The sequence below is a fragment of the Haliaeetus albicilla genome, chromosome 26 (genome assembly GCF_947461875.1).
Source record: "Haliaeetus albicilla chromosome 26, bHalAlb1.1, whole genome shotgun sequence".
Classification (NCBI taxonomy): domain Eukaryota; kingdom Metazoa; phylum Chordata; class Aves; order Accipitriformes; family Accipitridae; genus Haliaeetus; species Haliaeetus albicilla.
The window spans coordinates 16,013,647-16,038,313 of record NC_091508.1 but is presented as its reverse complement, the minus strand read 5'-3'; the positions used below and the strand labels follow the sequence as shown (position 1 = coordinate 16,038,313).

At 64.1% G+C, this 24,667-nt stretch overlaps 2 protein-coding genes across 2 annotated transcripts; one reads left to right on the top strand and one right to left on the bottom strand.

Annotated features, from left to right (window-relative positions):
- The first annotated feature begins 10,198 nt into the window (after window positions 1–10,198).
- On the top strand, window positions 10,199–16,925 carry CERCAM (cerebral endothelial cell adhesion molecule). The gene is made up of 13 exons (XM_069772043.1): window positions 10,199–10,431; window positions 12,104–12,214; window positions 12,423–12,540; window positions 12,620–12,754; window positions 12,847–13,051; window positions 13,127–13,246; window positions 13,398–13,474; window positions 13,658–13,764; window positions 13,877–14,009; window positions 14,187–14,314; window positions 14,393–14,596; window positions 15,579–15,815; window positions 16,502–16,925. Exons 1-12 carry the CDS (start codon window positions 10,235–10,237, stop codon window positions 15,811–15,813), a joined length of 1,770 nt encoding a protein of 589 aa, XP_069628144.1. The 5' UTR covers window positions 10,199–10,234; the 3' UTR covers window positions 15,814–15,815; window positions 16,502–16,925.
- Window positions 16,926–18,638: 1,713 nt separating this feature from the next.
- On the bottom strand, window positions 18,639–21,602 carry PTRH1 (peptidyl-tRNA hydrolase 1 homolog). Its single transcript, XM_069772044.1, has 5 exons — window positions 21,519–21,602; window positions 20,441–20,660; window positions 20,178–20,277; window positions 19,487–19,532; window positions 18,639–19,053 (listed from the first exon to the last, which is right to left on the bottom strand). Exons 1-5 carry the CDS (start codon window positions 21,582–21,584, stop codon window positions 18,862–18,864), a joined length of 624 nt encoding a protein of 207 aa, XP_069628145.1. The 5' UTR covers window positions 21,585–21,602; the 3' UTR covers window positions 18,639–18,861.
- Window positions 21,603–24,667: the final 3,065 nt, after the last annotated feature.

The following is a 24,667-nucleotide window of genomic DNA, read 5'->3' as shown; positions in this document are numbered from 1 at the left end:
AGTTTCCGTGAAATCCTCGCTAAGGCTTCCCCGGGCTGCAGCCGGGAACGGTTACCTTGCGGTGCCCCGAGCCCGGGGAAGGTCCGTCCTTCTTCCTCCGCCCCAAAGCACCTTCCTGGAGCCCCGCCGGTGGAGTTGAAATCTCTGCTACAGATGTCCAGACACAATTCTTGGTTCGTACGGCTCCATCGCACAAGAATTGCGTTTGGACAATCAGGAGCGGAGATTCCCTTCCCGGGCTCGCGGGATCTTCCAGGAGGAATCCGGCTGGAGCCTGGAAAACAAGGACACACGGGCACCGAGCCGGTTGCCCGCCGCCGCCCGCTCCCCGCTCCCCGCTCCCCGGCCCTGCGGAGCCGCTTCTTCGGCCCCAACAAGTTTCTAGCGCAGCCGCGGCGCTTCGCATCCCGGTTTCGATTTAATGGCACCGCGAGGGGTTTAATTTTATCAACTCGTTGCTTACCCCTCCGGAAAAAAAAAAAAAAAATCAGCCCTTATTAAAAAAAAAAAAGAGAGAAAGAGAAAAAGAAAAAAATAAACCAACATCAAGCGGAAAAAAAAAAAAAAAAAGAAAAAGAAAAAAAGCCAGAAAACGAAAACCAGCGATCCATCCCCGCCGGAGCAGCGCCGGTGGAGCGGGGGCTCGGTGCGCCGGGGCCGGTTGCCGCCGGCGGGGCTCGGTGCCTCCGGCAGCCCCGGGGGCTCGGCGGGGGTGATGCCGTGGGGCTGCGGGCACAGACCCCCGGCCCCGCGCTGCGGCCGCCGCCGCTCCTGCCTCCGAGAATTAACCAATTCCAAGCGGATCGCCCTCAAAATTCGGGCACTTTGAAAAAATCGCCGAAATTTATAAAAGCCCAACTGGGGGGTGGAATATTAATAATAAAAATAAAAATAAAAATAAAAGAAAAAGAGGAAAAAATCCAGGCTTCTCCCCCAGCCCCTGCTCACCGACCGGCTCCCGCGAAGTTGGGAACAAATCCCCCCTCTCCAGCCAGGGAAAATCCCGGCCCGCTGCTGCCGGCGCTTCCCCCCGCCGGTGCCGGGGCCGGGGCCGGTGCCGGTGCCGGTGGCCGTGGCCGCTCCGCGGCGGGGCCGAGCAGGTCCCCCCGGTGGGGTGGGGGGGTGGGGGGGCTGGAAGGGCTGAGGGCCGAGGACGGGCGAGCGGCGGACCCCCGGCTGCCCGAGCCGCCCTCCGCCCCGGCGGCCCGCGGGGCTCCGAGTTTCCACGGGGCGCGGAAAGTGCGTCCCGCGGGGGCGGAGCGGGCGGCCCCCGCGGCTCGGCGGGGCACAACGGCGGGGTTACCGCTGCACCTGCCGCCGGCCCCGAGCCGAGCCGAGCCGCCCCGGCTCTGCCCCTCTTCCTCCACGCCGTATCCACCCGGGAGGGTCCCAAATCCGCCCGGGAGGGATGCGCACACCGGGGCTCTGCGGGCTGCGCCGGGGCCGGGCAGGGCTTTTAGTTGAACGGCACAACAATAAATGTGTTGCAGAGCCGGCGAGAAAAGAATGGGGATGACCTTCAATTGGTACTGGATTTGAATAACACCACGGGGTGATAAATGCCCATTGTGTTTTAGGAGTAATGAATCTCCACTGTCTCTATAGCACAGAAACAGCAGCTGCAACCTGGAGCCAGCCATCTCTTAAAGACACAGCTCCCACACCCCAGCCCCCGGCCCGGCTCGGCCCGGCCCGGAGCCCCCCGCACCCGACCGGGCCCGGTGCTCGGGGACCCCGGGGTGCGCCCCGGCTCGGGGTCTCGGCTCCCGGGCCCGGGGACGGCCGGGGTTGGCCCCGCTCGGGGTTGTGGGGTGTCCCGTCCCCCCCCCAGCCGCCCGGTAGGGCTGGGGTCCCCTCCCACCCCCTGGTCCCTCTTGGGGACCCCCCCGGTCCTGCTGCCGCGGGGGTGGCACAGTCCGGGTCTCCCGTGGGGTACGGGGTCACCTGCACCCCACCCCGGCCCCCCACGGCAGGGAAAGTGCTGGGGATAAATAATGCTCATTGTTTTCCCCTAATGAATATTACCGACTTGCCAGGCCGGCAGCTGCGGGCTCCGGCCGGGGGAGCGGGGGCATCTCCTGCCTCTCCCCGCCCGGGGACCCCCCCAGCCCCGACCTGCCGGGGGTCCCCGCAGCCGCTGGCCCCTGCCTTCACCCCGTCGCTGCCTGCCACTGCCCTGAGTATCGCTGGGGTCCCTGGGCAGAACCGGGGGAGGAGGGAGCTAGGGGGGTATGCAGGGGCTGCGGGGAGTTCGCCGGGGGGGGGGTCCCTGCCCCTCCGCCGTGTCCTCGCACAGGGTCTGGCCTCGTGGGGCGAGGGATCCATTCGTGCTGGGAGAGAAAATCCCGCGGCCCCAAGGATGCTCGGAGCAGCCCAGCCCCGCGGAGCTGCAGGGTGACCCCAGTCCCTGTCCCCGGCCCACAGCAACGTCCCCTGCCTGCGGTGGGGCCAGGCCTGGGCCAGGGGACAGCCCGGGTTTAGGGTTAGGCCTGAGCTCTGGGCAGGGACCAACGGGGCAGGGATCTGTGACGGGGGGCTGCTCTCCCACGGAGGCGCCTTCCTGGCCCTGGGAGGTTTTGCCCACCCTGCAGAGGCATGAAGGTGTCCCAGGGCTTGGGGACAGCCATGTCCCCGCAGCCCCTGCCCTGCGCCACGGTGGGGACCAGGGGGATGCCCAGCTCCTGCCACGGCCACGCACCTCCCTCCGAAGGGCTCCCCTGCCTCCCCACACCTCCCTGCCAGCGCTATTAGCAATAAACCCACTTCCTAGGAGTGTGAAAATCAAAAGACAACCGTCATTTAAAAGAAAAAAAAGAGCAGCAGCAGCAGCTGAAGGCCCCTGCGCTGGGTCGCAGCCGTTGCCCGGGACCGTCCGGCTCTTTGGGAAGCGGGAACCATCGGAGGGAAGCTCCCATTGCTGCTCCCAGGCACTCTGGCATTGTTTTAGCCCCAGACCTGCCGGCCTTTTAACTCGCTTTAATTCCTAACGCTCCCCACCACCACCACCTTTTTTTTTTTTTGAAGTCTCTTTCCCAAATCTCGGCCGAGTTAATGAAGTTATGTGATCCTATAAATGTTAATTGTCTAAACTTCTTCTCTTCTCTCCCTTTTTTTTTTTTTTATCTCTCTCCTCCTTGCTGCTTTCTGCTCCACTTGTAATAAAGAAAATATCTTGGCTGGTCTTAGCCAGTTGCTTGGCAACCTCAATAGAAAAAAAGAGAACAGAATGTAACCAATCCCGAGACAACCGAAAGATTTTGGTGACATGTGACCTCTCCGAAAAGGGCAGCCTTAAACTGTCCCTTCTGTCCTTTGCTCCTGACCATTAGGGTCTCTCGCCCTCCCCCCCCCCGCTCCTTACACCAATAAATATGGATTAGTGAAATACTTTTTCCCACACTGATGAAAAGCCGGGATTGATCTTTCCACCTCCTTTATGTACCAACCTGACAAGTTTCTAAACAAAATTAAGAGGGAAGAGGCGAAAGGAGCCATCCCGGGTTGGGCGGCCGGGGACGGATCCTGCCCTGCCATGGGGATGGGGGGTCCCCGACGGGGCGCTGGCGCCGGCTGTGCCGGGCTGTGGTCTGCTCAGCCGCCGGCCGGCCCTGCTCTCTGTGTGCCGGCGAGCCCCTTGCACAGCACCGGTGGGTTAGGAAATAAAATGTAGTTTTTCTGACCCAAAAAGGGGGAAAAATAAAGGCCTGGCCCAGCCCTGCACTCCTCCGGCGGGTGCCTGTGTGTCCTGGGGAGATCCGTCCTGCTCCTCGCCGTGGAGCCCCAGTGCTTGCGGGCGGCCGGGGAAGTCGTCTGCAAATTACATTTCATCCTGGAAAAAAAACCCACAACATGATGTCACTGGCTTTCTGGTGCATCCCGCCGGCGCCCCTCCACCTGCCGCCGGCCTCCGCCTGGCCAGCCTCGGCACGGCCGTGAGCCTCGGCACGGCCATGAGCCTCGGCACGGCCGTGAGCCTCGGTACGGCCGTGGGCCTCGGTACGGCCGCGGGCCTGGGCACTCTGGTCAGCCTCGGCACGGCGGTCGGTGATCAGGCTCCCGCCCTCCCGCCGGCCCCCCGGCTCTCAGCTTTCCCAGGCTCCCGGCGCGGTGAATGCCTCTTTCACCAGCAGTTCCCCTCTTCCCAAAAAAGCATCACCTTGCCAGCTCCCTTCCTCCCGCCAGCTGCCAGGAAAATAAAAATTAGGGCAAGGAGAGGGAGCGAGAGAAAAGCCAATGAACTTGTTTCCAGCTTTTCCTTCGGATCAGCCGTCCAGCACCGGGAGAAAAATATTTCTCCTGTAAAAAGATCCCCTCTCTGTGCAGGCTCCGAGCCCTTCGGCACCGGGACGCTGGCTGGAGACATGGGCTCAGCTCGGCGGCAGAGGACACTGTAAGTTGGGCGTCTGCTTAAGCAGTTTCCTGGCTTTTTTTTGGGGGGGGGGTTGCCACGGTTTGGGGCTGAGACCCCCAAGGGATGGAGGAGGAGGGTCGGGGCAGGGGCAGTTGGAAAGAGAGGGGTTGGCGGGGGTGTGTGTGTGCAGGCTGCGAGGTGCGGGCAGGGTGGGCACCGGCGTGGTGCCCGTGCCGGTGGTGGCGGGTGGTGCTGGGTGCCGGCGGCCCCGGGGTGCACAAAGCCCCTTTGAGCGGCACACAGAGGAGCTGCTCATCCCTCGCCCGGCCCTCGGCCCCAGGACTGGCCCTGGGAGAGGAGAGTGGGACCCCAGCCCTGAACACCCAGGGAAGGGCTGATGGAAGGGGGGGCTCAGGGTTCTGGGGCTGCCTGTCCCCCTGGGTCGGGGATGGCTGCCTGGGGAGGGGGGGTCTGGCCCCAGTCTGAGCCCTGACCTTTGGGGTGCCCACGGCCCCCCGAGATGGGCTGGTCCTTGGCCAGCCCCGCTGATGTGGGGTGCTGTGGGGAGCTGGCGGTGCGCCAGCCATCCCACGTGGGGATGGGGGACTCGCTCCCTCCCACCACGGGTGACAGTGACACCCACGAAACCACCAGACCCTGGGCCCCAGGGTGGGTGTGGGGAAGGCTGCGGTAGGGGCTGGGATGGAGAGTCTGGTGGGACCCAGTTGGACCCAGTGGGACCCGGTGGCACCCGATGGGACCCAGTGGGACCCAGTGGGACCCCGCTGCCCTGCCGCCGAGGCCGGCTGGCCAGGCACAATACCCTGGCCCTGCTCCTGAGCCGCCGCCGAAGCCCCTTTCCCAGCACCGAGCGCCTTTGTCTTGCCTTTGTGATGGAAAGAGCCCCCCCTCCTAAATCACGGCCCTGACACCCCCATTGTCTCCTTCCCGGGGAGGTTTGAAACTTCCCCCCCCCTCCCGAGGTCAGGAATGTGGCCGGTTTCTATTGGGACGGAGGAGCAGGGCTGGGTGGGGGGCTGCGGGGTCACGCCGGCTCGGCGGGTCAACCCGAAAACAAAACCTTTTGAAATACCTACTCTCCATCACTGCCAACATTGTCCCCTGCCAGCGGGGGCCTGGCACGGCCCCTCGACGCCTCCAGCCCGGCCGCTGCCCACCCCAGCGGTCAGCATCCTTGGGGGGGGACAGAAGGGTATTGTGCCGAAGGGGACAGCTTTGTTTTCCGTCACAGCTGCCCTGGGTTGGGATGGGGACCGACCGCCAGCCCTGATGGGGGGGAGAGGAGGGAGGGGATGGAGAAGACGAGAGCACACGGGTCAGTGCATCATGGGGGGGACCTGTCTCATTGGGGTACCCCTCCATCGCCATCCATCTGAGAGGGCACCACAGCAGGGGGGACAGAGAGTGGCTCCCTGTTGTCCCCAGGGTGAAGCCCCAGCAGGGTATGCAGCCTTCTCCCTGCCCAGTGGGGCTAGAGCTGCCTGGGGTTGGCCTCCTGCCTCAGTTTCCCCTTGCTGAGGGAGGCATCCTTCTGCCCACTCTCAGGGCTGATGGGTGCCTGGGGTCCCCTTTGACACCCAGAGCCGGGGGATGCTGGCCCTGGGCACCGCTGGCTCTGATGATAACAGATGTGGGTCAGCCTGGGGAGAAAAGGGACCATTCTGGGGCTGAGCTGGCTGCGCCACCTGGGAGGGTCAGGATTTGGCCACTGCGTGACTTGAACGACTTGAATGAGCAGAGCATCCCTCATGCCCCTGGCTCCCTGCTCCCAGCGGAGCACAAAGAGGGCTCCCCGGGGAGGCTTTTCCCTCCCTGATGTTTGCAGCCCACCAGGAACACCCCAGGCTGTCTCCCAGTGGGCTGAGGTGCGGGGCAGATGTGGCCCAGCACCCGCTGGGTCCAGTGATGCATCTTTGCCCCATTCATGGTGGCATGGGTCTCCCTGTCTCCACCAGCTGGGATGGGGATGCTGCTCCTGCTGGCCTCCAGCTCCTCTGGCAGAGCAACTCTTGGGTGGGCCAAAATCCCCCCCTCCCCGGGTGGCCAAAATCCCCCCCAGGATGGCCAAAATCCCCCCAAGATGGCCAAAGTCTCCCTGAATTTTTCTGGGTGGAAAGATCCGTAGTTTTTGCCTGCTGCAGAATCAGCCTGCCGAGGAGGAAAGCGGAGTGGCGCCTGCGGATGCAATGGATTTAGCAGAGACCTGGAAGGAAAACCCAGCTGGGAGGGGAGCGCTGGCCTCCTGAGTTACCCAACAGCCGAAGGGCGGTGAAAACAGCTGGAACAGCTGGAACAGCTTAGGATGAGGGGCTTGCAGGGCAGGGAGCATGGTGGGGTCATGGGCACTCCCTTGGGTCCAGGATCTCTCCTGGCTGGGCAGCTGCTGGGAGGTTGTGCAGGCTCCGTGCCTCAGTTTCCCCACCTGGGAACTGGGCTGGGGTTGTGATGCTGGACAAGTCGAGCCAGTGGTCTGGAGGGGACAGCATCACTCAGGCAGCATCATGCTGTGGGAGCGGGGACCCTCGGGGGCACCCAGGAGCTCCTCAGACCTGGGCAGCCAGCTGGGACCCCAGGGTGTTTTTTCTTGTGAAATAAATATAATAAAGATTGTTGGTGGCCAGGGGATTCGTACCAACCCCCCCGGCCATGCACATACACATAGAATCTCTGCATTTATATATACATATATATCTATCTCTGTATATATTTGTTTTCTGCTACCAAACCTGAGCCTTTTAAAGCAGAAAAATGTGATGCCTGAGGAACCTGGAGCCTTTCAAAGACTTTGCTGAAAATCCTAGAAAATTTCAAGGAAGGGGCGGAGAGAGGCGGGAGGTGGCCAAAAACCTCAGCCCTGGGTCCAAAAGCAACTTTTTCCTGTAAAAAAATAAAACATACTGCTGGAAACATCATACAGCGCTGCTGCCTGCCCGACACTGTGGGGATGGGAAGGTGCTTTTCCGGGTGGGATGCTTTTGGGCCTGACATTGGCTCTGTGTTACAGGTACTGCCATGGGTGCGTGGAGCCGTGGGGGTGTCCTGACCCCCATGGGGATGCTCTGGGAGCTGTGGGGACCTGTCACCCTCCTGCCAGTCCTGCTCCTGGGGCATGGGGACTGTCACAGCCCTGTGCTAGCAGAGTGGTGGGGATGGAGGTGCTGAGCCGCAGCGCAGAGCCAGGTGGGTCGTCACCCCAAGGACCACGCAGCGGGTGCCCTGGCAGGTAACCTGTTTCTCCCTTCTCCCTGAGCTCCCTTGTGGGTTTTTTAATCATTGCATGGCCAAAACTGCTTGTAAGGTGTCAGCTGGCCCACAGTGGGCTCCAAGGGTCTGCCATAAGCCCTGTGGCACCTGAGCGGTGGGGAGAAGGCAGGTTGCAAAGCCAGCTGCAAAGACAGGGATAATTCTGACCTCACTTTGCAAGGGTGGGCGCAGGATGCTTCATCGCTCTGCCAGTCCCAGCCCATCTGTGTGCCGCACATTACATTGGTCCGTGCCTCAGTTTCCCCATGTCAGGGCGCAGTGATGGCACCCCCTTCCTCTGCCTGCCCCAGGGCTGGTGGAGCTGCGCATCGGGCAGTCTCTCCCTCCCCAGTCGCTGAGCCCACAGCCAGGGAGCTGAACCTTGGGTGGCTGAACCATGGCGGGCCAGGAATGCTGCATCCCTGGGGCAGGGGACAGCAGGGACTGGGCACACGGAGTGGGGGTTTGCAGGGGAAAAATTGCTGGCAGCGGCCAGATGTTGCTCTTGCTCACAGAGCAGAATCCCAGGGCTGGCCCCAGCCTGCGCCAGGGCACATCCAGGCTCAGGCCCCCCCCAGCCACCGTGCGGTGCAGGGTGTTGGGGGTCTGTAGCATTTCGCCCCGGTCTGCAGGCTGGGAACTGCCTTGCTTGGCCTCTCTGGGATCCAGGCTGCTCAAAATCCTGTTATAACCAGCACTGAAATCCCTTTCTGCCCTTCCCAGGTGCTGAGGGCAGGGCAGGGCTGCCTGTGACCCTCAGGAGAGGATGCAGGGATGGAGGGATGCAGGGATGAAGAGGGGAAGGATGTGGGGGTGTAGGGATGGAAGGATGTGGGGATGGAGGAATGTAGAAGTGAAGGGATGGAGGGATGTGGGGATGCAGAGATATAGGGGTGAAAGGAGGCAAGAATGAAGAAGGGCAGGAATGGAGGGATGTGGGGATGGAGGGGTGAAGGGATGGAGGGATGTGGGGATGCAGGGGCGAAAGGATGCAAGGAAGAAGAAGGGCAGGAATGGAGGGATGTGGGGCTGCAGGGGTGGAGGGATGCGGGGATCACACCCGGCTCTGCCGGCCCCTGGAGCCCCTGACTCCCCACCGAGAGCCCGTACCCGGCTGCTCCCGGTCGCTCCCGGCCGGGCCGTGCCCGCGGTGCCGGGAGGTGGCAGCAGCGGCCGAGAGCGGGGCCGGGCTGCGGGGGGGGGGGAGGCGGGGAGGCGGGGCCGGCGGGGGGGGGTGTCCCCGCGGGACGGGGCCAGCCGTGGGCTCCGTGGGCATCCCTGCCGCTCTGCGGCCCTTCCTCCACCTTCATCCCTTCCCGGGCCGCGGGGCCGTGTTCGGGGGCTCCTGCGGAGGGGTGAGGGGCTGCCCCCCACCCAGCCCTCCCAGGGTGGGCGCACACACGGGTGGGGTCCGGACACGAGTGGGGTCCTGACACGGGTGGGGTCCGGACACGAGTGGGGTCCGGACACAGGTGGGGTCCGGCTGTGCTCGTCTGCTGGGGTCCTGCCTCCTCCCGCAGCTCCTCTGTGTCGCCAGGGAGCGCCCAGCCGGGCTGGCACGGAGCCCTTCCCCGAAATACTTGTCCAGTCTCGGGCTGTAAATAGAATTTTTCTCTCTTTACAGCCGCCGTAGGGCTCCCTGGTGTTCCCCGTGTCCCTCCACTCTCTCTGTTGCTTCTTTCAGGTGCTGCTGGATTGGTCAACCCCCCGACCCCCTTGCCGCACCCTGCCAGAGCCTTCCCGGAGGTCTCCCGGGAGTGGGGGGACATGGGGAGCCAGCGAGAGCAGCCGCCTGGCCGAGCCCTCGCCCCGCTGCCGGTGGGTGCAGGTTTGGCCACGCGTGGCCACGGCCCCTCGCCAGGGCTCTGGTGCCAGCGCAGTGAGGGGTGCCCAGCACCGCTGGTGGGGTGCATGGAGCTGTTGCTCCCCAGAATGTGGCCTCCTCCCAGCCCGCGCTTGCTCCGGGAGGTGACGGTTGTATTTACGCATTGGGTGGTTAACCAGTGGTTTTGGCCAAACGTCCCGAAGGCCCCGGGGCTGCCTGTGGCTGGGCCACGACATGCCTGGGGGGCTGCAAATAGTCAGCCGTGGGGGGCAACCGGGGTGGGACACGGCTTGGTGGGGTGGGCTGCCTTGGCCTGTGATGGGGGAGAGCCTTGAGCCCACCCAGCCGCGACTCACCCTGGACGCAACCCCCCCTGGCCATGACCCCCCCTGGCCACCAGGCCCCCCTGGCCATGACCCCCCCTGGCCACCAGCCCCCCCTGGCTATGACCCCCCAGCCACGACCCCCCCCCTCCATCCTCTTGCCCACCACACACCCACACCGTGCCGGGCACCGCGGGGGACCGACCCCGAGCTGCCGGGGTTGGGGGTGCACCCGGGGATGCCCAGGAGCATCCTCAGCGAGGGGGTACCGGGGGTGCCCCCCACACCCCCCCGGGGGGGGGGCCATGCGGGTCTGTTTACCGATATCAGCTTTATTTAAAGAAACCCAACCCAAACCCGCCCCCGGGGCTCTCGGAGGCGGCGGGGCCGGGCCGGGGGCGGGGGCGGGGGTGCGCTGAGCGCGGCGGGTCTCAGCCCGCCCCTTCCCCGCCCGCCGCCGCCGCCGCCGCCATGGGTGCAGCGGGGCCGCTCTGCGCCCTGCTCCTGCTGCTGGGCACCGGCACCGGCTCCGGGTCCGGTACCGGGTCCGGGCCAGCCCCCCCCCGGGTGGTGCTCGCCCTCCTGGCCCGTAACGCGCAGCACTCGCTGCCGCACTGCCTGGGAGCCCTGGAGAGCATGGACTATCCCGCGGGGAGCATCGCCCTGTGGTGAGGGAGAGGGGGACCCCCCACTCACCCGGGGGGGAGCCGGGTACCCTGGGGGTGCGGGGAATAACAGGGATTTGGGGAGGAGGAAGGGGGCTGTGCGGGAATGGGGATCCCGGGGGGAGGTGGGATGGTGGGGTCACAGGGACCCGGGGGAGGATGGGGGGGATGGGGGGGAGTCCTAGGGGATAGGGGGGACTATGGGGGGAATGGGGAGTTGGGGGTAGTGGGGACGCAAAGGGCAATGGGGTGAGGGGAATGGAGAGCTGGGGAGGGTGGGGGGACTGGGGACTCAGGGTGATATTGGAGTAACGGGGGCTTGGGTGCAGGGAACAGAGGTCTGGGGGAATGGGGGCTTGGGGGGGGAATGGGCACCCTGGGGGGACGGGGACCCTGTGGAGGAACAGGGACTCTGGTGGTAGCAGCCCTCGCCAGCCCCAAAGGGTGAGGGGTGGCTCTGTCCTGAGTGTGGGACCCAGCAGAGACCCAGGAGGGGCTGGGTGCTGCCCCACAGTGACGGGGCAGGACCCCCACCTTTCCCCTCCCGAAGTCGTGGGGCTGGCGAGGGAGTTGAGCCCTGGGCTCGGGTGGGGGATTCTGCATCATCAGGGACAGACGCTGCCTTCCCCCTCCCTGCAGGGCTTGTCCCCAGCCCCCCCTTCCCCAAAAACACCCCCCAAACTCCCTTTTACCATGCTGGTGGGGGTTGCTGGTAGAGGAGCCCCCCGTCCCTCCTCTTCCTCGCTCCTCCGCTGCCGCCATCTCTCTCCTGAGCTTGTCGGAAACTTTTCAGCAGCTGCTTTTGCAGGGGGCCGAGGCAGGGGCTGGTGGGGGGGTCCTGGCAGGGGTGGCTGGGCTGGGGTGGGGGGCAGCTGCCAACAGTGGGGGAGCGGGGGGGGTTCCTTGCCTTTGCCTGCCGCAGCCCCCGGGAGCCCCTGGCTGCAGAGCCCCGCGGGGTGTTTCAAGAAGAGCTGCCCATGGAGCTGGGAGCTGGGGGGGGGCACAGGTCCTGTCTTGTCTCCTACATCCCAGAAGTTCCCCATGACACCAGTGCCTGGGGTGCTCTTTGTCAGGTCGAGGGTGCTGGGGAGTGTGGGGACTTGCGGGTTGCCCCAGTGCAACATGGGGCTCAGCCCCGTCTGTGCTGGGGTCCCCCAGCGACAGTGAATATCATCGCGAGGCAGGGTGGGAGAATTGGGGATGGCGGCTGTGCACGGCAAGGGAAGGTTTGGGGAGGGGGATTTTTGCTGCCTGTAGGGGCCTTTCCTCTGGCTGCTGGAGCTGGGGGGGCACAGCGGGGTGCACAAGGGTGCTGTGGGATGCAGCAGGATGCATGGGTGGGGGGACGAAGCCGCTGTGCTCCCATGCTGTTCATAGTGGGCAGCCACAGGGCTGGGATGGGGAGATCACGGCCAGGGCTGCCGCCAGGCTGCAGGGACTGGGGGTGAGAGCCATGGGACAGCCCGGCCGGCGGTGGCACCGGGAAGGAAATTACCCGTTTGCGTTCCCCCTCCTGCCAGCGCAGCCTCGGTTCCTTAAAATTACACGTTGCGTTCCCAAGGGAGTCTGTCGCTGGCTCAGCCTCTGGGCCCCAGGAGCATTTCTAGCGCAGGGAGGGGGCCCTGGTTGTCCCTTTGTGGGGGGATCCCCAGAGACTGACGTCCCCTCACCCCAGGTGCGCGACGGACCACAACTCGGACAACACAACAGCGATGCTGCAGGAGTGGCTGGGGGCGGTGGGGAAGGACTATCACTCGGTGGTCTGGAAGGCACAAGAGGAGCCCAGGTGAGGCCGGGGAAGTGCCGGGGGGGGGCAGGTGCGGGCTGTGAGGGGCTCCCAGAGCAGCACCCCACTCCCCAGCCAGGGACACTGCCAGGAGGAGCCGGCGGTGAGGCAGAGCTGGGCTGACTCAGCTGGCTGGCACGAAGCGGCATGCACCGAGTTTGTGCGTTCCCAGCGAGCAGGGTTAACCCCTGCCTCCCCCCCGGCCCAGCTCCTACCCTGACGAGCTTGGGCCCAAGCACTGGAGCGATAAACGCTACGAAAACCTGATGAGGCTGAAGCAGGAGGCTCTCACCTACGCCCGGGAGCAGCACGCAGACTATATCCTGGTAAGGGACATGGGGCACCAGTGGGGGGGGGGCTGAGGCAGGCGTCCCCGTGCCTCCAGGACCTGTATTGTCCCCCCAGTTTGTGGACACCGACAGCATCCTGACCAACAACCAGACCCTCAAGTTTCTCATGGCGCAGAACAAGTCGGTGGTGGCCCCCATGTTGGACTCGCAGACCTTCTACTCCAACTTCTGGTGTGGCATCACGCCCCAGGTATGTCCCCAGAAAGCCCCAGGGAAGGGATACCCCCCCGCCCAGGGCAGAAGAGCCCCCCACCATGGAGGCATCATGCTGGTGTGTCGCAGGGGTACTACCGCCGGACGGCCGATTACTTCCCCACCAAGAACCGGCAGCAGGTGGGCTGTTTCTCCGTCCCCATGGTCTACGCCACCTTCCTGATCGACCTGCGGAAAGAGGAGACGTCGCGGTTGGCTTTCTACCCGCCCCATCCCAACTACACCTGGGCCTTCGACGATATCATCGTCTTCGCCTACTCCTGCCAGGCAGCTGGTGAGGGTGGTGGGGGGCTGGGAGTGGTGGGGGGTTTGAGGGGGGGCTGCAGTGCTCACCCATCCCACCCGGCAGGCGCGGAGGTCCATGTGTGCAACCAGCAGCGCTTTGGCTACATCAATGTCCCTGTGAAGGCTCACCAGACGCTGGAGGATGAATGCGCCAACTTTGTGCATCTCACGCTGGAGGCCATGGGTGAGTGCCTGTGGGTGGCACGGTCCCGGAGGTGTCCCTTGCCCCAGGGGTGATGGGGACCTGGTGCTGGTCCCCGGGGCAGGGCTGTCAGCCCCGGTTCCTGGCCAGGGGGATCTGGGCTCCACTGAAGTGGTGTCCCCTCTCTCTGCAGTGGATGGGCCCCCCATGCAGCGCTCCAGGCATATTTCCCTCCTTCCCAAGCCACTCACGAAAATGGGCTTTGATGAAGTAAGTGCCCAGTCTAGCCCCTCCATGTCCCGCTGTCTGTCCCTCTGGCTGCATCCATCCATGGCAAAGCCTGCCACGGGGTTTGGCTGAGCGCCCTGTCCCCCATCCTGTGGTGGCCGGACAGGCTGTGTCCCCCTTCATGACAACATGCCCCATCGGTGGGGCTCTCCCCTTCCTCCCCAGATCTTCCTCATCAACCTGGTGCGGAGGCCGGACCGGCGCCAGCGGATGCTGGCGTCCCTGCAGGAGCTGGAGATTGCCCCACGGGTGGTGGATGCTGTGGATGGGAGGTGACCGCAGGGGGACGTGTCCCCACTCTGCCAGCCCCCTAGTGTCACCCTGGGGAGGGGATGGGGGGGTGGCTGGGGGGATGCCTCGCCGATGCAGCCCCTTGCCTTGCAGCACCCTCAACAGCAGCGACATCAAGGTGCTGGGGGTGGACCTGCTTCCCGGGTACTACGACCCCTTCTCCGGCCGCACGCTCACCAAAGGCGAGGTCGGCTGCTTCCTCAGCCACTACAACGTCTGGAAGGAGGTATGGGGCCGTGGGGGCCATGGGGTCCCTAAGGGCCACCAGCATGGGGCAGGGACTCCGTGAGCATCAGCAGGTCTCTGGAGGACCTGGGGAGAGGGGTGTCCTGCAGGGTGAGTGGACCCAGTATGGCCCAGCGCAGTGCTGGGATGGGTTTGTACCTCTGCCCCCTCCCCGCAGATCGTGTCCCGGGGGCTGGAGCGGTCAGTGGTCTTCGAGGACGATGTGCGTTTTGAGGCTGCCTTCCCGGCACGGCTGCATCGGCTGATGGAGGAGCTGGAGGGGGCACAACAGGACTGGGACCTCATGTAGGTGCTGGGGCCAGGGGGGATGCAGGGTGGGGGGTTCCTGGGGCTGGTTCTCACAGCTCGCGGGCTGCCCCACAGCTACCTGGGGAGGAAGCAGGTGAACGTGGAGGATGAGGCACCCGTGGAGGGTGTGCGAAACCTGGTGGTGGCCGGGTACTCGTACTGGACGCTGGCCTACGTCATCTCCCTCCGCGGGGCGCAGAAGCTGCTGGCTGCCGAGCCCCTCTCCAAAATGCTGCCAGTGGACGAGTTCCTGCCCATCATGTATGACAAGCACCCCAAGTAAGGAGCTGGGGGTGCAGGAGGGGCGCTGGCGGAGTGGCATGGCCATGCTGGCGAAGGAGCACGTGTTTCTTCTCTGCTGTCACCGTCGCACCCGTTTCCCTCCTCCCGGCATTACTCATGCTGGAGGAAAACATCTGTAGCATGAGCTCATTCCCCCCTGGCCAATGCCTGGCTGCTGGCCGCTGGAAAATGGCCCTCTGCCAGCGTGGGGTGGGGGGATGGCGATGGAGACGGAGCCGAGGCTCGATGCTGGCCCCGCACGGGGGCCTTGTCCCCGTGGCAAGGGGAGAGCAGCCCCCTGTACCCTGGCGCTGGGGTCTGTGTGGTCCCCCGCCCCTGGCTGTGGGTCTCAGCCCCATCTTGGGGCACCTCCATGCCCCTCTTCCTGGGCAGGAATCAGTGGCAAGGCTGTGTTTGGGGAGAGGGAGGCAATTTAGGGGGTGGGTGAGTGCTGGTGGCCGGGTGTCCCAGCAGAGAGGGGGGTGCGAAAGCCAGTGAGCAGGATGGTGAAACAGAGGGATTAGGCATGTAAAAGGGAGGCTGGATGTGGATGGAGGGGCGGATTAGTGCTCTGGATGTGAACCAGGAGCAGCTGGGAGTCCCATGCTCGCCGGGATAACGCACCAGACAGCCTTGGCCTGGGGCCAGCTGGGGCCGGGCTGGCAGGATGCTGTGCCGGAGACCCCCTCTGTGCCAGGGCTGGCCCTGTGCCACTAAGGCTGGTGGGGAGAGATGGGTCCCATCCCCTCCGTAGTCCCTTCGCAGTCTCTCCCCAGCCAGCCTCTGCAGGCAGCAGCAGCGCAGGGCAGCTCGGCTGCCTTCCCTGGATGCCCTCCCTGGTACCCCATGTCCCTCCCCATCACCTGCCCTGTGTGGTGCCTTCCCTGGGTGGTCAGTACAGTTTTCCCAGCCTTTTTCTCCACTGGGCCATGATCTGTAAGCCAAATTTCTCTTCTCGGGTACGCTTCACTTTCCCCAGCGAGGATTACAAGCAGCACTTTGCCCCCCGGGACCTGCTGGTGTTTTCTGCTCACCCCCTCCTGGTTTATCCCACCCACTACGCTGGGGACAGCAACTGGCTGAGCGACACCGAGACCTCCACCATCTGGGACGACGATGCCAAGAAGACCGACTGGGCTGGCTCACAGAAGACCCTGAGGGACTCACGGGGCGGTGCTGGCCACCTCCGCTCCACCGCCCGCGACGAGCTCTGATGGTGAGTGAGGCTGTGGGATGCAGGCGCGCGGTGCTGGGGTTGGGGGATAGAGTGGCTGGGAAGCATCTCCCTGCAAGGGCCATGTTCAGATGTGTCCTGGATGCCTAGTTTCTTTTTGCCATGTGGCAGCAGCTCTCCCCATCAGACTCAAAGCACTGGGAAACAGAGATGACACCTTCTCTTCCAGGCAGGGAAAGGGATGGGGACGCAGATGTCCCATGTGGGGCTGCACTGTGCTGGAGGGGACCAGGGAACCGGGTCCTGCTGCTCCCTGAGTCCAGCTGCTCCTCAGCCCCTCAAGCGAGGAAGGGACAACGCTCTTCGCCTCCTCCTGCAAAATTCACCCTAGTTTGGAAAGAGTTGGGGGCATCTCGCAGGGGAAAGTTTCACCCCGGCGCTGCTTGCTTTCCCCCAAAAGCAGGTCTCCCTGGGGCTGTCTCTCCGTGGGGCGGCCGTGCAGGCAGGCGAGCACCCGCAGTTGCTCAGCCCCAAGGCAGCACCGCCACGGTTAACGCCGGGTCAGACTTTCCCTGTCTGAGGTTGCTTGTGCTGGCAGCAGAGCCTCCCCAGGAGCAGCCAGACTGGGGGAGGCTGGAAAACAACCCTCCCACCGCCTCTACTGCAGGCGTGAATGTGTCAGGGCTGCTCCTGCCTTGACCGCTAATGTCTGCATCCTTGCCTCCTAGGGACAAGGGATTGTGACCCAGCTGGGAGCACCACAGGCTAGTGGCCTGATCCTGCCCGCTCCCACTTGAGAGATGCAGCTGCCCAGGACAGATCCCTGCAGGGTCCTTCCAATCTGCATGTGGCGAATCCACCCAAAGCAGGATTTGCCCCAGGGCTCCCGGAGAGCCCTTTCCCTGCCCAGGTGGAGGGACTGGGGGAGCACTGTGCTCCGTCTCTGCTGAGGACACGTCTCCAGGACTGCCCTGACTGATGCCAACTCTGCCGTCTCCCACCGGCTTGGACTTTGGGGAGTGTTTTTCAGGCCGGGGGCTGGCTCCTGCGGTGGCACACGTGGCCTCCTGCCACCGACTGGGCTTGTCCCTTGCCTGTGCCGTGTCTGGGCTGAAGCCCAGGGAGGATTAAAGCAGACTGTGTTTGAGCTGACGTGCTGGGTGCTGGCTCTGCCGCGTGGCATTGCCCCTTGTAACGTCCGCAGGGCATACGCAGCCAGGGTCACCTCAGAGCTGTGGTGGCGAGGGTCTGGCCATTCCCCTGGCTGGGGACTGCTTTGGGAATAAAATCTGTAATGGGGAAAGGGAGGCGGGAAGGTAGGGTGGGAGAGGGAGACTGGAGCTCTCCCTTGGCCTCTGAGGGTGAAAAGGTGCGGGGCATTTCCATGGAGCTCAGCTCTTCCCTGGGAATGCTGATGGAAATTATTTCCCTCGTTGGCTCTAGGTTTGGCCTTGGGACTGAAAACCCGACACTAGCTTAAGCACCGCGATGTGCAGCCGAGTCCTGCTGGGCTTCGGCATCTGTCACCTTTGTGGCCAGCTCTGGAGGAAGGTGTTTGCTTTGCAAGAGCCTAGGTTTGTTTGGTGCTAAACCTCAGCTCCTCAGCAAGGTGGTGTTTGGTTGAAAACTGAGGGTTTTCTGGCATGGAGTAATTTCCTTAAAAACACTGCAACTAGCCCTAGTCTGGGTGAGCTGGGGCGATGTGAGCTCCCTGCCAGGCCCCCAGAGCTGCCGCGTCCCTCCACCCCTGCCTGGCAGCTGGCTGCCCCTTTTGGCCCTGGAGCTGGCGTTAGCCCTGGGACAGTGGGTTGCTGCCTTCACCCAGGGTTTGGGGGGGGCTACAACCCTCTTCTCCCCACAGCTTGATGGAGCAGCGGGTGGAAAACTCGGTAGCTGAGACCCACAGCGGGATGTCTGAGACCACCAAACAAATGATCCAGGAGAGCATCATTTGGGGCAAGTTGAACAGCTACAGCAGGGACCTCCTGAAGGAAAACAACCAGCTCCAGGAGATCACACAGGACCTTAAGATCCGAGTGGATCTACTGGTGAACAGGGAGTAGGAGATGGCCAAGTGCATGGTCTGCAACTGCAAGGTCCCAGCCAGTACAGGCACAGGTGAGACAGCAGGGTGAAAAGGTGATGGCAAGTTGGGGACACCTTATCTTCCCTGCCTGTACCCTGGTTGCAGGTGGCCTCAATGCTACAGGAGGAGCTCGGGAGCTGGGGACAGAGTGGAGGAAGGTCTGGTGCCAGCTGGAGCGGAGGAAGGAAGCGGCAGCAGTGCTGCGGTACGCGTGACCCAGCAAGGGTCCCAGCGCTTGTTCCAGCGCCTGCTGGGACGTGGGCGAGGAGCTGCCTGTGCTGGGGCTCTCGATGCAGCCTCACTCGCAGGGTACGCAGCTGGACAGGACATGCCGGCAGCGACAAGGGCTTTGGGAAACTGGTGGTGGTGGTGGTGAGACACCGGTTCTCGGGCTGCCCTCTCCACCATGAGACCTGTAACGGGTCTGCGAGCAGGAGCCAGAACTCCTCCAGCTGTCGCAAGCTCCAGGGTTTTGGCTTAAAACCCACCTAACTCAAAAACTATGAGGCCAGGCCTGAAACTTGCTGCAGCTCAGTGGGAGCAGCCCTTGTGTGCTGCAGAACTGCGAGATTCCAGGCAACTCGTGCTTGCCATGGTTTCTCAACAAAGCCGAAGTGGTTTTTGGACCCTGCGGAAGTTGCTTCCATTGCTCCCCCCATCCCACTGGAAGCTTCCCTCCAGCCTAGGCTGGTGGAACAGGGATGGGAACATGGATTTGAGCCGCAGACAGCCAGGGAATGCCCAAGTTCAGCAGGTGGCGCAGGGGAGATGGGCAGGAGCAGGGGTGAGGATTTATTTCATTTCTGTGCCAAACTGCTGTGTGAAGCGTCTGCAGGGCTTTGAGTGGGACATGAGCTGCCCGGATCTGTGTGGGGACAGACAGGGGCTGCCCCAGTGCCCAGCCAGGCTGCCCGGCAGGGCCAGCTCTGCTCCGCACCATGGTCACCCCGGAGAGTCCACAGTGCCCTGTCCATCGGCCAGGCAGGTCCCTGGGTGTTTGCGTCAGCCCCTGTCCCCCGGCTCCCCCGCGGGCACTCTCCTGCGCAGGATGTGCTCCAGCAGGGATGTCGCTGCCTGGGGCAGGACCTGCTCCAGCCTCTCCTGCTCCCCAGCGCTGAACGGAGCCAGGACATAGCTGGACACTGTCACTTCGCCCTCTGGCCGCCCGATGCCGACCCTGAGCCGGGTCATCTCCTGGGGAGGAAGAAGGAGAGCTGGAGGAGCTTCACCTCAAGGGTCCATCTGAGACAGAGCTGGGGCAAGGGGACAGTGCTGCGAGTGGGGCTGGGCGGCGAGAGAGCAGCCCCTCATGTTTTCCAGGTGGTTTTGAGTGCTTGCTCCAAGAAACATGATTTTGGAAGAAGCTTTTGCTGGGCTGTGCTGAGATCCCAGGCTCCTGCCAGGCCTGGCAGAGCCGCTCGAGCTAATTGTTTCCATGTACTCCGTGGCGGCCAAACCGACATCAGCCCTCGGGGAAGCAGAGGGAAGGAGGGGAAGGAGAAAAGGGGGGAGAGGAAAGGGAGCAGGGGCTTGTCTGAGGGGAGTCAGAAGAATAGGAGTGGGGGGATGACAAGCCATGCATTGAGGTGGGGGCAGGATTGATCCCCTTCCACCAAGGCCCACTCACATTGGAGTGCAAAGCACTGATGCAGGATCGGACCCCGTTGTGTCCCCTTGGGAGAGAAGAAGAAAACCCACCATTAGTCTGTAATAGACACCCTCCCCGCCCCCTCACCCCTGGTATGGTCTGGTCCTGGGCTCTCTCACTGCAAGGACTTAGGGATGAGGTCCCAGCCAGTGGCTGCAGTCCCCATGCCCTGGCTCTGCAGGAACATCCAGCCCCTGGGGCTGAGAGCAGCTGGCTGCAGGGGTACAAGGGAAGGAGGGCTGGGACAGCACGTTCTGCGTGTCTCAGCTCTTGTTGCAGCTAGTGCATGTGTGACTGAGCACTGGGGCCTAGTACCATCCCTGCCCCATCCCGCAGTGCAAGATTTCCTAGGTTAAATGTCTCGAGGCTGACCCAGGATCTGGCACTGGGGCAGAGTGGACGCAGAGTACTATAAAAAGACCATGTGGTGCAGCCAATGAGCTGAATACAGCCCACAGCTGCTTCCAGGAGGCTCCCTGCCCTTCCCGCCAGGGCAGGAACTGGGAGGCTGCCCAAAGAGCCAGCTGTTGCCTCTGCAACTGGGATTGAGCCCAGGGCTGGAGCTGGGGCCGAAAACACTGCCAGGCTGGTGGGACAGGGCCAGGAACAGCCCACATGCCTGTAAGGGCATGGCTCACACAATCAGAGAGCTGCTGGGGCCACCCCATACCTCGCACTGCCTCCCAGCTTGATTGCCACCTTGCCCAGGTCCTTGTCCAGGTCATCGTGAACCAGGTATATGTCTTCTGGGCGGAAGTTGTAGATCTCAGCTTTGGAAACAGAAATACAACCCAAGAAATGAGCGGGAGACAGACACGCCAGGCCCTGATCCTGCAGAGCAGGGCTGTGGGGACTCATGCTGGGCAGGGGGACAGCAGGGCTGTCACAGGGCCTGGTGGCACAGCAAGCTTTGGGGATGACCAAGCTGCTCACCGGCACTGGTGACACTGAGCCCATTGAGGTTCATGAGCCTCCGTGGCTTGAGCAGCACCAGCTCCAGGCCACGGGTCGTGGCCAGAGCCACGTCAGCGCAGCACCGCCTGTCCACCTGCCAACCCTCGGCCACCGCCAGCTGCCGGGCCAGCCGGTCCACCACTGCCATGCCCACACTGTGCCGCGTCCCCCGCAGCCCATAGTTGCCCAGGCCGGCCACCTGCCCACGGGGTGTCAACAGGGCTCTGCCAGGCTGCCGTGAGCCCCTGGTCCCTCCACGGGCCTGATCCCTGTCCAGCACCCCTCAGCCCTGCTCCCCCTCAGCCTCCATCCCCTCAGACCCGATACCCCCATGCTCCCCCCAGCTGGCTGGGTCCCCTCAGACCTGGTCCCCTCAGCCCTGCTCTCCCCAGTGCTCCCCCTCACAGCCCCGGTCCCCTCAGCCCCGCTCCCCCCGGTGCTCCCCCTCACAGCCCCGGTCCCCTCAGCCCCGCTCCCCCCGGTGCTCCCCCTCACAGCCCCGGTCCCCTCCCCCCGGTGCTCCCCCTCACAGCCCCGGTCCCCTCAGCCCCGCTCCCCCCGGTGCTCCCCCTCGCAGCCCCGCTCCCCTCAGCCCCGCTCCCCCCGGTGCTCCCCCTCGCAGCCCCGGTCCCCTCCCCCCGGTGCTCCCCCTCACAGCCCCGGTCCCCTCAGCCCCGCTCCCCCCGGTGCTCCCCCTCGCAGCCCCGGTCCCCTCAGCCCCGCTCCCCCCGGTGCTCCCCCTCGCAGCCCCGGTCCCCTCCCCCCGGTGCTCCCCCTCACAGCCCCGGTCCCCTCAGCCCCGCTCCCCCCGGTGCTCCCCCTCACAGCCCCGGTCCCCTCAGCCCCGCTCCCCCCGGTGCTCCCCATCACAGCCCCGGTCCCCTCAGCCCCGCTCCCCCCGGTGCTCCCCCTCGCAGCCCCGGTCCCCTCCCCCCGGTGCTCCCCCTCGCAGCCCCGGTCCCCTCAGCCCCGCTCCCCCCGGTGCTCCCCCTCGCAGCCCCGCTCCCCTCAGCCCCGCTCCCTCCCTCACGCCCGGCCCCGCCCCCCCCGGCCCCACCATGACGCGCGGCCCCGCCCGGCTGACGAGAGGTCGCGCGCGCCCCGCCAGCTCCGCCGCCACCATCGCGCCGCGTGGTCCCTTCCCCCGTCACGTCACGCCCCCACGCCGCCAATGGGCCGGTGTCGCCACGCCCCCACCGCCATCTTGCTTAAGGGCAACGCCGCCATCTTGCTTGAGGGCAGCAGGGCGGGCCCGGGGCGGTGGCGTGGGGTGGGGTGGGTCGGGTCGCGCTCCGCCCACGCAGGGGCCGTGCCGGCCGCTGAGGTAAAGCCCCGCGGTTCGGTACGCCCCGGCGCGGAGGGATGGCCGCAGCGAGGAGGCTGCGGCAGGGACTGGGGAGTGCGGCCGGGGCGAACTAGTGGGGTTACTGGTGAGCGGCGGCCTGGGAACGGTCCCTCAGGCGAGAGGGGGATGGAGGCCGCGGCGGGCTGTTCGATCCGCGGTGGTGCTGGAGGAGCAGCTGGGGGAACTACTGGGAGAGGCCCCAGTGGAGGGTCTTTGGGCCCGGCCAGTGTCTGTGTCAGCATCGGGTCCCCGAGGGAAGCGGGGTCCCTGCCTGCCGTTGTGCGGGGCAGGATGGAGGAGCAGTAAGTGCCCAGGGCTGTGTCCTGTGTTTTATGTGTTCGTGCCTGTTATGTTCCCACTCATGCTGTCCTTAGCAGTGGCCTTTGGGGTGTGGCTGGATGGAGGGGATACATGATGCCCCACCTCCCCCCAGCCACCCTCCAGCCCTGGGTGGCTCTTGGTCCTGCCAGTGGAGCAGAGTTTTCTTCCAAGGCTGTGTGACAGTCCCCCAGTTCAGCAGCATGTCACTGGGCTTCCCTCATGGCTCTTTTCCTCACAGCTGGTGGAATGGGCTGGACTTCTGTGGCCAGTGGGAGGAAGCTGTCATTTGCTATTCGAAAGCCATGAACTGGATCCCCAGAGGGTAAAGGGTCCCCAGAGGGCTAGGGATACACCAGGCTGGGAGCTGGAGAAGGGAGGCATTATCATTCAGGCTGGCTCTTATGTTGGCATCTGGCTTCAGGATGCTGTTAACCCCTTGCCAGGCTGATCCTGGGTAGTTTGAGCAGGGATGGGCTAGACCAGCATGGGCTGAGGGTTGTCCGTGGTGCAGGCAGAGCTGTATGAGCAGCAGGCGGAGGCCTTCCTCCAGCTCTGTGACTCCCAGTCAGCCATGCTGAACTTCAGGAAGGTGCTCACACTGGTGCCTGCACGGGAGCAGCCGTGCCTGGCTCTCCTGGCCCTTGTCCTTGACCTGCAGGTCAGCCACCGCTCCCCTCCTCCTGTCTGCAGCCTCAGCCTGTGGCCAAGCTGACAGGGCTTTTCTGCTTGACCAGGAGCTCTACTGTGAGGCCCTCAAGGCCTTCACACAGGCAGCTGAGCTGCAGGGTGTTTCGGCAGAGGAGGTAAAGCCAGGGCAGCGCTAGGCTGTCCAGCTGGGCTGGCCCTGCTATGGGCTGCTTCCAGCCTTGCCTGTCTCTTCTTGCAGCATCATGTGTCTTGTGGCTCTCAACAAGTTCCCAGAGTGTCTCTGGATACTCAACAGAAACCTGGAGGAGGACGCTAGGAACCCTGATCTGTATGTGCTCTGTGCCTCCTTTTATGAACGTTTTGGGCAGGTATGGCTGCTCCGGTCCCTGAGGGGCCCTGTTGCCCCTCCTGGAGTCTGAGGATGTGCCGGGAAGTGCCAGGCTCTGAGGGCATCTGGCATCCCTGGGCAGCTGGCCCTGTGTCACCAGGACATCCAATGGGCCCTGGAGCCGTAGCTGCAGCATGGAGCTGTAGCTGCAGCATGGAGCCACCCAGGCCCTGGGGCAGAGGCTGCTGACATGAGGCCAGGAGGCCAAGGCCAAGGTGGTGTCCAAGGCCCTGTGCAGGGACCTGCGCAGTGCCTGGCTCAAGACCAGCTTTGCCATCGAGAATGACCCCTTGGCTGCTGAATTCTTCACCCTCAGGTAGCAAGAGTGTCACCGCAGCTGGTTGGCTCCATTGGCCTCTGAGCTCTCCTGTCTCTGTCCCTGTGTCACAGGGGAACCCTCCTCCGACAGCTCAAGGACTTCAGTGCAGCCCATGAGGACTTAGCCAGGGCGAGGGACCTGGGTGCCCCAGAGGCCCAGGCTCAGCAACTGGCACTCACCTACAATGACTGCTGTGAACTGCTACATCTGGGCTGATTTGATGAGGCTGTGATGTTCCTTGGTGAGGCTCTGTGGGATGAGAGGAGGGAGAAGGGGCTCTGTGTCAACAGAGGAGGCAGGCAGCTGGGCTGGGGATTGCAGCGGGGTCCCTGGGGTGAGGGCTGGGGTGTCAGACAGCAGCATCTGCACTTGGGCATTGAGCATGTGCAGGGGAAGGCTGTGTGCTGGGGTCCTGTGTTAGGGACCAGTGACTGAAATGGTCAGTGGGGCTCCCAGGTTGTCCCTTGGTCCTGACCCTGCTTCACAGCTGTGCCTGCCTGGACCGATTCAGCAGTGGGGATAGGTACCAGGAGCCTGGATTTACCATTGGTGGTTCGGTTCCCTCCCTGCATGGCCTGTCCTAGGGCTGTGGCTGGGAATGGCTGCTCTGTTCCAGACCAGGCTGTGTCTCTTGCCCAGTGGAGCTCAGAGCTTTTGGCTAATGATGCTGAAATCTTTGTGGCTGGGGTGGCTGGACATGCGCTGTGCGTGTTTCCCACTGGCACGGAGAGCTCCAGACAAAGCCCGGGGGTGGCAGCCAGCCCCCAGCAGCTCTCATTTAACTGAGACGCTGACGCTGCCTCGCTGCAGACTGCTTCCTTTGCCTGGGGGAGCTGGCCTACGCGCTAGCGGATTACCAGCAGGCACTGGAGCTGAGCCTGCCTTGTGCGGAGATGGGTTGCAGCGGCACTGCATGAGCAGGGACAGCAGGACTTGGTGGCGAGGTGAGCGGGTGGGCTGGTGTGGTCTGCCCCAGGGCTGGTGGGGACCCAGGCTGCAGAGTGCGCTCACTCCTGTCCCCTCGCAGGCAGTACTGGCAGGCAGAAGCTCAATTCTCCATGGCCATTGAGCACAACCCCCAAAAACCGCTGTACTACCTGTGCTGGGCCAGGGCCCACCTGTGCCTGAGGAGGGTGGAGAGTGCGAGGGAGGATGCTGCCCTAAGTCAGCATCCGTGGCTCGACC